The sequence below is a fragment of the Cottoperca gobio genome, chromosome 24 (assembly GCF_900634415.1).
Source record: "Cottoperca gobio chromosome 24, fCotGob3.1, whole genome shotgun sequence".
Lineage (NCBI taxonomy): Eukaryota > Metazoa > Chordata > Actinopteri > Perciformes > Bovichtidae > Cottoperca > Cottoperca gobio.
This window is the reverse complement of record NC_041378.1, coordinates 15,529,984-15,545,373: the sequence shown is the minus strand read 5'-3', so window position 1 is coordinate 15,545,373 and position 15,390 is coordinate 15,529,984. Positions and strand designations below refer to the sequence as shown.

General features: G+C 42.3%; 2 protein-coding genes across 10 annotated transcripts in view; both read right to left on the bottom strand.

The window, feature by feature from the left end:
- Positions 1 to 15,390, bottom strand: part of LOC115003692 (poly(A) polymerase type 3-like) — a 981,812-nt gene that overhangs the window by 291,568 nt on the left and 674,854 nt on the right. The window lies entirely within an intron of this gene.
- The window catches only part of nrxn3b (neurexin 3b), a 270,213-nt gene that overhangs the window by 17,369 nt on the left and 237,454 nt on the right, over positions 1 to 15,390 (bottom strand). For all 9 annotated transcript variants that reach the window (XM_029425564.1, XM_029425568.1, XM_029425567.1 and 6 more), the window contains one exon: positions 14,956 to 15,266. In XM_029425564.1, the coding sequence (XP_029281424.1) occupies positions 14,956 to 15,266 (311 nt within the window). The remainder of the gene's footprint in view (positions 1 to 14,955; positions 15,267 to 15,390) is intronic.

Genomic DNA, 15,390 nt, shown 5'->3' with positions numbered 1-15,390 from the left:
CATCGGCAGCATAAGTGTGCAGCGATGGGAGCCTACGGCGGGGTATAGCAAAATGATGCGGTTGGCCAGCGGGACAACAAAAACTGATTTCACAGCTGGGGAAATCCAATTCTCTGTCTAAATCTCCATAACATAGACTGGGATATATTTTGGCAGCAAAGTGATTTCTTTTTTGGTGTAATTATTCTCAACAAACGTCCTCATCGTCATTTTTAAGTCTGGGTGGTGTGATGCGTGTGGGAAGCTTTGATATGCACGCATATGCCTTCTACTTCTTGTGTGTGAAGAAAGCGTGTAATACTCGATGATTTCAGAACATAAAAACTCACAGGCTATGTGCGTCATGCCTGATTATCCTGATTACCCTGCCTTCAAGTGATGCTCAAATTCCTAACTCAACAAACACACAGCCAAATCAATAGCCAGACTTCATTAAAACAGCATTTACCTCTGACCACTTCAACACATCAACTAAAAGGATCACACGGGCGATCGATGAAGATAGACAGCCTCCTTGGGAGACGAGTCTCAAAACACACAGCTTTCAGTTTCACAACCGATGGTACTGACACAAACAAAATGGAGAATATGCAAAGATGCCGGGCCGTCTCTGTCTCGACGAGGCTTCTCTGGTGTTTCTGGACTGTGAATCAGCCAGCAGCAATGCAGATACCATTAACAGGCGGAGCTGCAATTACCTCAGCAACTGAATGGAGTGCACGCCACATCAGGCCCGATCTCAGTCTGAACAAAGAGGCGGCGAGATTGATTAACAGTAAACTTGAAGCTTGGGAAACCAACACACACAAAAAGAACAGTGTGCCGATCCAGCAGAGATTATATATTTTATATTACAGTATAAGTAGAGTAGTGTGGGATGATAGCTTCACATGTTTCCAAGTTAGTCTTTAATCAACACTCCAATGATCCTACAGCGTGTATACTGTATATATATATATATCTTTCTTTAGTTACACAAATACAATACACCGAAAACAGATAACAAGAAGGTAAAAAAAGAATAATAGCAATAAAAAGAATGATAATTGAATGAAATTTAAATAAAAACCAACAAACTAATGTTGTCATGAGAAACTTGTCACTGAGGTACCTCAATCATTGTATTAAGCGGTTGTTCCCCATCACTTCATTGAAGTCCCATTAGGAAGGGATGTCTACAGGGTCAGTCAGGAACAACTCAAGACACCAGCAGCTCTTTCCGTGTACATATGGGAGTGTTGTATTAAGAAGGACGTGACGTTAAGATAAGGTGAACTTATCCATTCCAACATATCCGTAGCATTTTGGCCATGTGAGCAGGAGATGTCTCTTTATAAGCTATCAGTGACAAAACAACATTTAGCCTTGCTCCCTTCCAGCCATATTAGTAACAGCAGCAGTTTCACTGCAGGCTGCCACGCTCTGCTACATCAAGCAGATAAATGCAACTGGTGTCTGACACATTTCTTCCTCAGCCAAATAAAATCCACTGTTCAATACAGCCGAGCCACACTTTTCAAGTTGTTCTAGCAAAGCACAATCCATCTGGTTCGAACACAGAGCATAACACTGAGAGAGAGAAAAAAGACATGATGTATTTGGTTTCTAATGTTTGTTCATCATTTTAAACTGTTTTCAACAATGTGTTTAACTACTGAGGCTTTCCATCTATTAATGTGCCTGCAGGTATGAGTGCTCTCACACCCTCTGGTCACACCTGTGAATAATAATAAACATGACTGAACCCTGCTGACTCGGCGGGTAAATTCAAACAAAGTATAACGCCGTATCAACTTGTGTGCCACAGGTGGAAAAAATAGAATCCCCTCATAGCAAACTAAAACTTTAAATCAACAATGCTTCTTAAATATACCATCATTTAATTATGAGCTTACAGCCATCGTCTGAGGTTCAAACTAATCAAACAGACAATGATTCATCTGGAATAAAACTCTTCAAATACACATCTGGTAACAGGAACAGCTGCTTCATCTGCAGCTGTGTCTGCAGTCGAATATTCTGCTGAGCATGACGGTGATTTGATCGGTCAAATCAAAGCAGCGGCTTGTGCTCGGCAGGGAGAGAAGAAGAAAGACGCGATGTACTCAAGCACTGTCTATAGTTTTCCCATGGGTCAGTAAAAGCAATGTCAGGTCTAAAACGCAGCCTAGGTCCCCGGGTTACACACATGACATGAAATATGAACAGCACTGTGTGTTAAAGATGAGAGAGGAATTCAAACACACATGAGTACATAAGTACAGTACAGTGAGTCATATCAGGGAGGGCACGGGGAGGTTGCTCCTGAAGGCACCACGGGCTTATCACAACAAATGACCTTCACATGTTTCTGTGCCCGGAGGGTGAAGGGAACACTGAGAAACGAAGCCTTTTGAGAGTAAGAGAAGAGACAACATTATAGATCCACATTATACCCCCGCTATCAAACCCAATTTGGTTTATTTACAATGCCAGGATGCCCAATGGCTAAAGCTGATTATTATTGTTTTATTTTGTACTGATGGGAATAAACCCCACACAAATACATTTTCCTCGAGCGCCTCATCCTGGCAGCCAGTTGCTATGGATATCCAATGTGGTTGCATGTTCAGAGATCAAAGTGACGAAGGCGAGGTAAGGGCATATCAAAGACACAATTCAAAGCAACTTCTTCTTCCCTGAGGTGCTCTTTGGTCACCTTGGCCATATATATTTTCACACATGTTAGATGGGGATACATGCGGCAGAAATCAGAGGTCGGACTGACTCCCGCTCGCATCTCCTCTTTCTTGCTATCTCACTGCAGCTCCCACTCCACCGGCCCTCGTATCAAAATGAGATAGTCATCTCCACGGCGGAAGCTTCGCCTTTCTATTGACGACTGTCTGATGTGCGCGTTATCATGTCCGATCTGGGCTTTGACAGGCCGACAAGGGAGAGGCTTGTATTACACGGAGAATCAATGGCGCTAGGCCATATCCCTATCAATAGGCTGCCACAACTCTTTTCGCTCATGATCGCCGCTCTATGACAGATAAGACTCTTTATCCGAGAAAGAATTGTGGGGGATGGAAATGGCAGCACAGAAGCAGGTTAAAGATAACGCAGAGCGGTGATTTTAATAAAACATTTGATCGCGATGTTTGATCTTCATTAGTAACAATATTGTCAGGAGATGAAAGCAAACACAAGCCGGGCAAAGAGGCTGGAAGTCCCACTGTTAACCCTCTCCAACAATCTAGTGGATAAATTAGAACGAAATGAGCTCCACAATCAACTTGCAGGGCCAAAGTCACATGCTAAATGATTTCCTAGATCAAATATTGATATTTCGAATGAGCACCCTCGGTGGGCCTTTCTTAGCGGACTCCTGCAGTCAGCACATTTGTCCAGGTCTTTCCAGGTTTATGGGGAAATGAAAAGAGGTGAGCTTGAGAGGTGGGTGAGGAGAGCAGAAGGGAAAACAGCTGGGACAGGGGGGAAAAAAAGGAAAAGAAAATGCATTTAATTTGTTCAGCATCACCGCAGTGTGTTGGTTTCAGCAGAATGGGTTATGTGCCCGAGTATTTCTCTTTTTCTCAAGGACCTGCTTTTTTACACCGAGCAGTGAGGGTTGCTGGCTCACAGCAAACTCTAATTGCCCCGAGGCCATAGGCAGCCACTTTGAAACAGGGTCATTCATCTTCCCATGGAAAAGGAAATGGTCTTTGGCCCTGATCCTTAATCACCCCCCTGCCGCAGTGTACAAGGTCATCAGGGAAGCCCTGTGACAAACAGACTCACACACAGGCAGAATAGCTAAGAGACTGAGGGGGGGGGGTCACATGGTGAGAGACACGTGAGCAGTAAATAGATGGAAAGACATTTCTGTGCATGCCATCATCCAGGTGAAATTGGAGCAGTGATTATAGCTCAGAGTTATGGTTTGTGGTTCTCTCTTCAAAGAGGAAGTGAGGAATTCACGTGGATGTGGTGGTGAGCTGCGCTGAAAGCCGTGACCAAAGAAGAGGCAGAGAGAAGATGAGAGCATGGGGGAGGAGGAGGAAGTCAGGGCAGGACAGGAATGGAAAGGGCTCCATTTCACTGAGGATCACAAGACATTGGGAGAGACAGGTCCTCCAAACTAAATGAAGCTAACCATTCCAGTTAGACCAGCAGAGGGGTGATTCATAAAGCAAGTATACCAGATAAAACTGGATTAGTTGAGTAAATCAAGCTTATTCTCACATTCAGTCTCATATAGCAGGAGCAAATATACATTACTGAATTAGGATCTTATTTAATACTTCGAAGTTTCTTTCAAGTAGTGATTATTTCTATTTCGGCCTAATCTGCAGTAGTTTTCTTAATTATTAAATGCCAGAAAATAGTAACAATTGAACATCATAATTGACCCATCATGATCATAATTTGCTTGTTTTGTCTGATCTATGATCAACATCTAAAGATATCCAGGTAAATCACAAAAGACTGAAATAGACAGGACATAATCCCCTTTTGTTTTCGCATGATTTAATTTGTAAACCAGATACCAATTAATTTTACGCCTGCATTGCTCATACTGGGCTTGAATACAAGATAGTGTGATTACAAGAGAACTCAGAAACACATCTGTGATGGACTGGTGGTGACTTGGTCGGTTTTCTCTTTATTATTTTATTCTTCATATACATTTTTGTGTTCATTATTTGCTGCCCTGTGTGGCCACAGATTCATCGTGAATGGAGGTGATCTACGCTTGATGTCCTCTTGAGATCTGTGTTAGGGAGTCATGAACATACATATTTTAACAAGGCTTGATCACATTAGTTCTGAGTTGGATTCACAAGAACAATTTAATTCTGGTTCGTTAGGTTCACTTAATCAAAGCTTTTTGCAGTGAATTGTGTTTGTCTTTGCCTCCAACGCAAAACCCCAATGGGTGATCGTGAAACAATGTTCCTCATGGTATCCTGGTGTAAATATGCATACTAGCTGTTGATTGGCTAACTCTACGAAGGCTTGTGTTTGTTTGGGACTTTAACAATAAACCCGAGTTGACCTCAATAACTGCAACAACTCAATCAATAAGCAAGACGATATGTTCAATAGGGAACGCTATTGTCTTTCAATGGAGAATGTGTGAAGTCTGAAACAAGCAGCTGAACATGGACCTTGCACCTTCTCCTGGTGGACTACATTTTGAGCTCCCTTTTCAATCCATTTCAATATTGCTGTATTTCTCACAGTCAAAGGCTATTATGACTTCAAGGCTGTAATGCCAAATCAATGTAGGCGTTATGTAATGGCTGATGCTGGCAGCTTTACGTCTCCCAGATTAGCCGAGGGGTCCCCATTGGGTTCAATTCTTAATGAGCGCAAACCAAATGAAGCATTTGATTTAGTCTCTTTTAAGAAGATGAAAGTTGAAATGTAATCGCTAACCATTGGAGAAATTATTTAAAATATACTGTACATCTGAGCCCTCCCACAGTACCCGCACACATGTAGGGACGGCTAACAATGATTGCATGTACGCAGACGCACGGATCCATACAATTATCCTTCACTCGTCGCTGTCGGGAGCAACGGGTTCCATTGTAGTCTGCAGCAACTCTCTGTGGGCACGGAGAGGAAACATTACCGGGCCTTGCTAACAGCTCAGTCGAGCAATGAAACGGAACACATTACTGCCGTGGAACATCAAAGGCTTCGTCTGTGCGATACATATTTAATTAAATCTTATCGACTGTAGTAGACACATGGTGCATTCTGGCACACAGAGACAGGAATGCATGTATAGATCTGTGAATATCCTCGCAAAGATGCGGTCTCTCTTCCTCTCTCTCACACGCAAACATGAATTCACAAACTCATATCACAGGCGGGCAGTAAATATATTCAGTGTACAGAGATTCATTACTGCCACCGTGGAAGTGCTGCTGTAGCTCAAACACACTTGACGTTATTATTTATTATCATATACAGCACACAGCTATATTTGATGGGGTGGTATGTTAATACTTCAAAATGAATTCTTATAGTGAATTTAATGAAATAATCAATATCAACTTCAATTTATATATATATATATATATATATATATATATATATATATATATATATATACACACACATACATATATATGTATGTATATACGTATATATATCTCTGTGACATGTTTAGCCTTTGCACAAAGATGAGTTGTGAAACAGAGAGCATTTGCCAAAGGCAGAAAAGTAAAATAAAAAAACAAACATATCTTCCAACATCTCTTATTCCCATGTTGCATCTTGTTAGCTATCAGGCTAATGACCATCGAGAGTCATCTGGGTTTTAAGCAGAGTTACAAAAGTGTATGAGGCGAGCCACTTAACAAAGACGGGACTTCTGAGTTGCTGTAAGCAGCGAATGTAATATTTATCTTCTCATGCAACCTTAATAAGGACATTTTTCAAAATGTTGGAAGAGGCATTAAAAGCAGAAAAACAAGGAAAATCAGTTAAAAAGAGACGACTTGTATAACGCTGTGTGCCACAGAGAGGGATGCAGAAGCAAACACAGAAAGCAGTAACTTCCTGAGTCTGATATAAAGTAACTTAGAAAAAATGCTGGCAATAGAAGTTGAACTTTTATAATAGTTTTGTTCTCAGAACCGTTGTGCTGGAAAAAAAGTTAATTAAACACCAGCAAGAGTGTGGGATCTCACAGCAACCTCGTCACTTTAAAAAAATGTCTTGGCGCAGGATTTAATACTGACTGTTCCACTTTAATAATCTACGCATGTGGCATGTGCTTGGGGACAGATGACATCTGCACCAAAGTCATCAGGATAATGATCTGGATGTGAGATGCAACGCGCTGAATAACATTTGGGATGTTTTTTTAAAACACAGATACGCCGTACATTCAGAAGGCATCTAAAGGATCTTGACTAAAGTGATGGTAGTAATAGTTAATCGCATTTAATCATTTGATCTTTTTCACAATCAAATCGGCCTCATTCACCAATTGAGTTTTTTCTCAAACATCTTTTGAGAAGAAAAGTCTTCGTCAGATTCATGAAGTGTTCTTAAAATTCAGAATTGTACCTGTGTTATCATTTTTGAATAAATCTTCAGCAGGAACTGAATGCCAAATCTAATTCCCCAGCGGGATAAACAAAGTATTTCTGATTCTGAAATGAGGTTCATATTTAGTGGCGTCAGTAATGGATATGAAATAAGGCAGAATATGCTTTGGAAAATAATAAAAACAATAAAAACTTGAACGTACATTATTTTGACAAGAACTACCTAAAATGACAAAAAACATCTTTGGGAAATAATTATTTGAACTGTGCTTTGACTTTTTAGTCTAACATTAAGGAGGCTGGGTTTGTGACCTGTAATGCAGCCAGCCACCAGGGAAGCGAGCAAGATGTTTTGGCTTCACTTTTGGGGAGCTGTCATGTCGTCCATCTTTAAATACAGTCTATGCCTCAAAACAAATCCTGAAAAATAAAACCTTGGTGAATGTGAAATTCTTTGTGAAAACTGCGGAAGGAGAATTGTCCTCTTGAGAATGGTTGGTGATTGAGGCCCAGCGTTTCCAGGCTGGTAATGTTACTTTGTTGCTTCAGTTGTAAGTTTGAGCTCTCAGTCGGACATGTGTCGGGTTATAACCAGTCAGCCATCTCTGGAGGCAACGCAGCATGAAGTGAGTCTGTGCACCACCCAGAGCCTGCGCTGATGTCCTGCTGGTCAGCTCAGAACTGCTGCACTGTGCGTATGTGTTTGTTTGTGTGTGAAACTGATGTGGGCTGTTTGCTTGCCCCTTGGTGTGTGAGTGCCCCGCCGTGACAGCGGAGGCTGACAAGACAGCAGGTTTACACACATACACATGCAAGCATTCCCTGAAGATCTCTATAAGCTATATTGTGAGGCATGGGGGACATCCATTACAAAACCCCCTGTGGTTCAAAAACCCCTGGAGCTAGCTGCCGGTTCTCACACACTGAGAGACAAACTGCCCTGAACGCACACAAACACAAACACAAACACAAACGCACACTCACAAACACACACACACACACACACACACACACACACACACACACACACACACACACACTCACAAACACACACAAAAAACATGACCTACAGACATGAAATTGCAAACATCTACAAACACGTTCACACAGAGAAGTGTAATGGAAGTAGCTCTTTGTACATATTCTCTTGCATGAAAAATTCATAGAGAAAGTTGTAACAGAGTGTTGTACACACTCTGGCGACAGGGAAGGAAGAAAATGTCATGTTGATGGTGGGTGGGTGGGTGGAGGGGGGGAATATTCGGCATCACGCATTGAAAATCTCATATTGTGAGTGGATGTGGCTGCAACAGATTTGTGTGCAAGTAGCTTCAATTGGCCGTGCGTGTGTGCCTGATATGTGGGACTGAGATTCAGAGATCCTTGTACAAACTGCGTGCTTGCTTGTGTGTGTGTGTGTGTGTGTGTGTGTGTGTGTGTGTGTGTGTGTGTGTGTGTGTCTGTCTATCCCTTTAATGAGCCACACACCAGCAGGGTCCCAATCACTCTGCTGTCTCCTAATTGGACCTACTGAGCAACTAGCAAACCTCCAGCATTCATCTCCCAGAATTCACTGGGTGCAAAGGGTACCTAGCAGGGCACCCAAAGAGACGTAGAAAGACCAAAAGAGGAAAAGAAGTTGAGAAGGAAAGTATAGATAAAGCTAGTTTGACCTTTACACAATTACTGGCAGGTCAGGGCAACAGTTGTGAGGGAGGCTGATCACAGAGACTAACTAAGTGTAAAGAAAAAAACGACTGACAGCAGGTGCATCCACCTACACACACTCATGCTCACACACACACAAGCAGGTGAACACACTCATCAAACATTATCGAGCAGACTACCACGTAGAGACACGCAGCTTGCCGCACAGCGCCTTCCTACCTACCTCTTGAAGAGAGAATAAATCAGTGATTATCATACATCCCCAGGCATTAAGCAACATCCCCGATGTACTTTAGATAGACAGAGTAGAAGAAGTGAGTAGACGAAAACAGTGACGAAAAGGAAAAAAGAAAGCTAGCTTAGTGGGCAAAATCTAATCTTCCAACAGTGCGAGTTGTTTCTGGTTCGTGACCTTTGCTGTGTGATTTCCCGTCTCTCTAAACGTTCCTGTAACTTTCCACCTCATGTTATTTATCCAAACACGTTGAAAATAATCCGAAAATACACAAATCACCCTGTGCCAAAGAAGAATCCATTCAACGCAGTCATCATGGAATGTGTATCCGAACACTTTTCAGCAGAAAAAAAAAGCCCAATTAAACTACACACAATTTACCTCTCATCTTCCCGTCTCCTGAGCACCGGGCCAGTTGAAGATGATGGACGCGAGCAATTTCTTTAACACGGCAACCATGCAAATCCCTTTCAGTGTCTCTCCCTCAGCTGTGTTCCCCTACGGTACGCTAGATTGCAGCCTCCTGCACTAATTGTTCTCAAACATCTCAGCCTCGCAGCGCAAGTTAATTGAGAGCGAGAGATGTCGATCTCCCATGATAGAAAGACTCACATAAATGAGTATTCCCAAAATGACTAACCAGATCAAACCAGCCAGCGTAAAATCCATTCTTCGGTTCAACCAGAACTCTCCAGAGCCGGAAAAGCTTAGGTAGCTGCTTAACAAGCTGAACTTGTTTTAGTTTGTTGATATTCTTCCTTAAATGAAGTTTAGTGTGGTTGTAAATGCTCAGCAGAGGCTTCCAAGAATGCTAGGTTACCAGTATGAGTAAATGTACGACTTGGATCAATCACCGGGATTGATAATCAACAGGTTTCAAGAGCAAAACGGTGTTTATGATTGAATTTGCAGTGAGGAACTTCTGATATCACATCAGCACTCCTACTCTCTGGCATCAAGCAGCATGGTTAGAGGGGGAAGTACGGATTACGGAAACGTCTCGCACGATTTTCATGAAACTTATTGGAATGGTGTAGCATGGGCCAAGGAAGAACCCATTACATTTTGGAGGGGGTATGAATCACGGAGCAGATAAACACATTATTTTTCACTTTCGTCAACATTGCATAATAGGGCCTTGGCGAGCGCACTTCTAGTTTGCTCTGTATCTTGAATTTGGAATAAAAATACACGGGTTTATTCCAAACCCAGTTTCGAGTCTTAACTCAAAACGTTGAAAACGAGTGAACTACGCACCAGCCCCCCCCCCCCGTCGCACGAACCTCAGACAGCAGACCCCCCCCCCCCCCGTCGCAGCATTTTTAATACAGGTAGCTCACTTGGACCTGGTCATTTTAAAAGTAGCTCACAAGCCAAACAAGTGTGGCCCCCCCTGCTTTAAAGACATGACAAAAAGAAAAGATGACAAAACACTAAATAGGCCTCCAAGATGTTTCATTTATACAATCGATGCAGCAAAACCAGAGATATTGTCTTTTTATCCCACTTACTCTCCTCCCTTGGGAAGATTTGGTGCCTATATTACCCACAATGCACCTCAACAGCAGACAGTTCAGTCAGAGATTCGGGTGTGTTACGCTAGTAGCAGCTAATGTAGCTTTAGAGCCAATAGCCTTAAGTAGAGATAAGGAGCGGGCTACAGAGGTCTGGTAATCTGACTTCTTTCTAACTCCACATATTTTCGTTTTTCAAACTTGTGGTCTTATTGCCTCAAGTGACATCACTTTAGGTATTTTATCAGATTTTGCACAGCTCCCTGTGGAGCTTCAAAAGGCTTTATATAACTTTTTTTTTCCACATATGTAGTAGTCCTCTCCAAAAACCTGCCTTTTAAACAGACTTTGATGTGTACAATAGATAGATCGTCTCCTATCCTCTTTACTGGCTTTTCATGCTGCAAGGTACGAGCAGAATTTTGATCAGCGTTGTGTAACTTCCAAATAACTGTCAAGCCATTTCAATTTCAACACAAATCACTTATGAGCGCTGGAGCAGCGGACAGAGCTCATGTCAAACTGTTTATTATTTAGGAGAGAACAAGTTGCTTAACAAAAGCAGTACGAGGCTAAAGCGCCGCTTAAAGTAAACAGGTTCATAACAGGACAATATTTATTCCATTATTCTTGTTTATATATATTGAACATTGCATTGCTCTTTTCTCGGCCTTATTTACTTGTCTTGCAAAGTCAATAAAGAACTGTTTAATATTTATGCTGATGGAATGAAGAAATGTAAAAGAGCTGTTTGAGTGTGAAACTTTTAACTTTTACATCTGCATGATACAGAGCAGACATTTAATGTGCATATCTAACATACAGCATTATCTTTGCAATGTGTGCATGCATTACCACGGCTGTAAAAGCATGTGGGGACGAGTCGAGGGCAGGCAGCTAAAGCTAACGTGGTTAGCATTAGTCACCGCGCTCTGAGGCACACGATCAAAGAGATTGTTAAACGGATGAAACAGAACGATGACTCGGGTTGAGTCTTCAGAAGATAGGCAGGCTTCAGGAGCGAGAGTGTGGGCGGCGTGGGCGTTATTCTTCAGAATGAGCCAGCTCGTTGACATATCTAATGCCAGGTCTCAGAACATTTATAATATTCACGAAGAAACACATATGACGTGGCAAAAACTATATCCATCTTATATACTCAGACTGAAAAGACTGAAGAATTGAACTGATTATGTCTGAGCTGCGTGCCGTTACGTTGTGTTTTCTTTTGTCTGTAAGTGGGATTTTGAAGATAGAGATTTTAGAATTAGCATAAGAATTGGTGTTGGTGTGTTGCATACAAACCTTCTGTTTGAATGTATCCGTGTGTGTTGTTATAGTAAACTCAGTTATTTTTAACTCCAAGCTTTCCAGTCCCATTCCAATAAACATGGTGAGCATGTGTGTTTCAAAAGGAGTAGGAAGGCTTATTATTTAACATTTTTAACCACATTGTATATGTTCCTAAATATCCAAAAGTTGTTGTGTTTTGTGTTGAAGAAGACCGTGTTTACAGCAAACAAGGTTTCTGATCTGTCCTCTGATTTGCAGGGTTTGAATATATGAAAAGTGCTGAGGAAATGCAGATTAGCTTCTGATCCATTAAAGGAAGTAAAAAAGGCATTACATTAGAGTGAGTGTATTTCTATAATCTGATTTGTAGTTCAAGGGATATGGCATAGGATATTATATCGTAAAAAAAACTATTTTTCTTGTCTACACTAGTCTTAGTCCCCCAGTGGACCACCTGACCTACAGAGTGGCCAAGTAACACGGTGGCAGAGAGAGAGAGAGAGTAAAAGAAAATGAATCGTGTCTGTCGGTGCGTCCCAGCGGACCTATCATTAATTAAGCGTGAGATTGGTTCTCTCCACTTCCCACCCCTGTCTCTCATTCTGTTGATCCTGAGATGTCGGGGGATTCGTAACTTCTCACCTCTGAAAAAGAAACAGCTAGTGTTGGTGAAGTGGACCGGTAATAGATGTGTGAGAAGATACCAAAACACACACTTTTTTTTGTCCACACGTGGACACACACACACACACACACACACACACACACACACACACACACACCCTAAAAATAAAACAGCTGCACACATGCTCGAGTCCGGCTCGGTGTCAGATTCCTATAGCTCTCTTCCAGCACTGCGGTACATCACTAATGATAGCTCTACTCCCTCAACTCCCATATACTACCCTGAGGGGTGGAGAAATCTGCCAAACTGGTACAGGTCCTCTCCTTACCTCTCACACCACGGTATTTGACAGCCAACTCGGGAACAGTAAAATTAAAAGCCTTGGCAAATGAAATTCCTTGACACAGCGGTGTGAATCAAAGCAGACACTGCCATGGAAGGTTGTGGAATAAGAATGAACAGGGTGAAAAGTTAGGGAGGGCAACAAAACGTCATTTTCATTGTTAAGTTACAAAAGTGCAAGTTCCTTTGGCATCTAACAGCCGCATCCTGGGTATCGACAAAAGAGGTATATCTTCGTCGTTTCACCTTGGAAAGGAGAGTGCTTTGTATAAAAGCTCTTTCATAGCATACACAACCTTATTGACTTGATATTAATAGCCTATGACACAAAATGCCATTTTCCCAGCGATGCCACGTTCTTTCTGATCTGATGTGACCTTGTTGATGGTGCCAGAGACAGACGGCGGTGTAATGTAGCTCAGCTCAGGCCTCATCATCGCAGATTACTGATGTTACACATAGACAAAAAGGATACGGACTGCTTTACTTTTATGGTTTGAACTTCAAACCACACATATGAAGGGTTGACACCGGGTCGTTCTTTTAAAATCAGAGGGTATTTGGAGGTTTTCCAACAGCTCGGACTGTGGCCTCCCCCACGCTTGTATTGATAGAGATATACAAGTGTCAGGGGCCATCACTGCACGCCAGGCAATCTGTTGTTGAGGTGAAGAGGCTTATAACAGTGGCACCTGTCTGTTGTCCTCCAACAACCATGTCTCACCCCCCTGAGGGAGAGTTATTGCTTTAATATGAACAACGAATGGTTCAATTTGTCCTCTGGGTGTCAAAGGACTGCTCGGCGTGATTACTTTCTTGGCACGGCGGTGACATTCATTGGCTTGGAGTCAGGACGTATTGGAGAAAGGCCTCTGTTCGGCTGGATTGGGCAAATGACAGACACAGACGGACAGAGAAAGAAAGAGAGACGGAAACAAAGAGAGAGGCAGCGGCACGTCCAGCTTCGCACACCTCGATGAGCAGCGGCACAGAATCCTCGAAAGATTACGAAATACAGTATCCTGTCCTTGACTGATCAACAAGGGGAAAAAGCAGCGCGGCTCTAATCCACCCACTCACAGTCACAAAGACACATCTAATAGTGGAGAGGACATTTCACTTTGTCACATTTTCAAAGCTGATTATCAAGAGAACAAAACATTTAGACCACAGACTCAGGTTGTCTTCCACATAACTTGCAGTGCGTATCTATTTCTGCTATAAGGAAAAATGTAATTGAACGCCACACTACACGACACCGAATAGTAAACAATTGATTTATGGGAGTAGTTGGACCTTTTGGTAAATGCACTTAGTGTCAAGAGGTAGATAAGAAGATTGATACCACTCTCATGCTTATGCGGTAAACATGAAGCTAAATGATCAGTTCTCTTCAGACAGAGTCAGGCTAGCTGTTTCCCCCTGTTTACAGTCTTTGTGCTAAGCTAAGCTAGCCAGATGTTGGCTGTAGCTTCATCGCGAATGAACTTATGTGAGTGGTATCAATCTTCTCATCCAACTCTTGACCAAGAAAGAGAAGAAGTATATTGCCTAAAATGTTGAACTATTCCTTTAAGATAAGTTTAGGATATTAAAATGCATTGTTGACTCAAATTTCCTATAAATCGGGCTTGCAGAGACACGTGTGTTGCTCTGTTACCCACACAACATTAGCATTAGCTCAGTTAGCATTAGCTCAGTTAGCATTAGCTCAGTTAGCATTAGCTCAGTTAGCATTAGCTCAGTTAGCATGCGTATTGTAGTTCTTGAACATCTCAAGGACATCCTAATTTATGAGCATTTATTTTTTTTCAAGCATTTGAACCAGGGGTGTTGCGATATACTGGTAACCGTGTTATAATTTTTTTTTAATATTGATAAGTCAATAATACACACATCATAATATCGTGTAAATAATCCAGCACATCTTAAATAATTTCCAACTTCAATTTTGGTTACAGACTCTCTCTCCACTTCCCTACAATCATATTTTGAATGTAATCTTTTGCCCAAAAAAGACAAAACGCACAATAAACCACGTGAAAGATACATTTGACAGATTTTCTATAGATATTGTGATAATATTGTTATCGTAAATTATTTTCGCTTCGATAATTGTGTAGTGAAAATCTGATATCATGACAGCCCTTATGAGAACACAGAGATCTGATGTCCACACAACAACTCAAACACACACATTCAGAAGCACACACATCTCCCCCTTACCTGAATCGTGGGTGGTGAGCGCTGTTTGCGCGTGGTCGTCGTGGAGAGTGTGGTGGTGGTCTCGATAAAGGTGGTGGACATCTCCGGCGGCACCGAGGTGGTGGTGCGTGCCGCGCCCCTGCTGACCGGCACGTCGCCCACCAGCCGCACGCTGCCGTTCACCTTGATGTTAACGTGGCCCTCTGCGGCCATGTTGAGGACTTTGAGTCCGTTGTAGTAGAGGCCGGACAGTTGGCCCTGGTAGGGTCGCTTTCGGTCGTTTCCGCCAATGGAGATAGTGGCCTGGGTGTTGAAGATTGTCAGCTGCCGGCCTGGCGCAGGACGGAGGAAAGAGAGTGTTAATATGTCTGTGATGCAAAACATCTGGGCTAACAAACACACAAAGCTCTTATTTTGACATGCCTTTAAGAGGAACTACAATTTCCCTGCAAGATA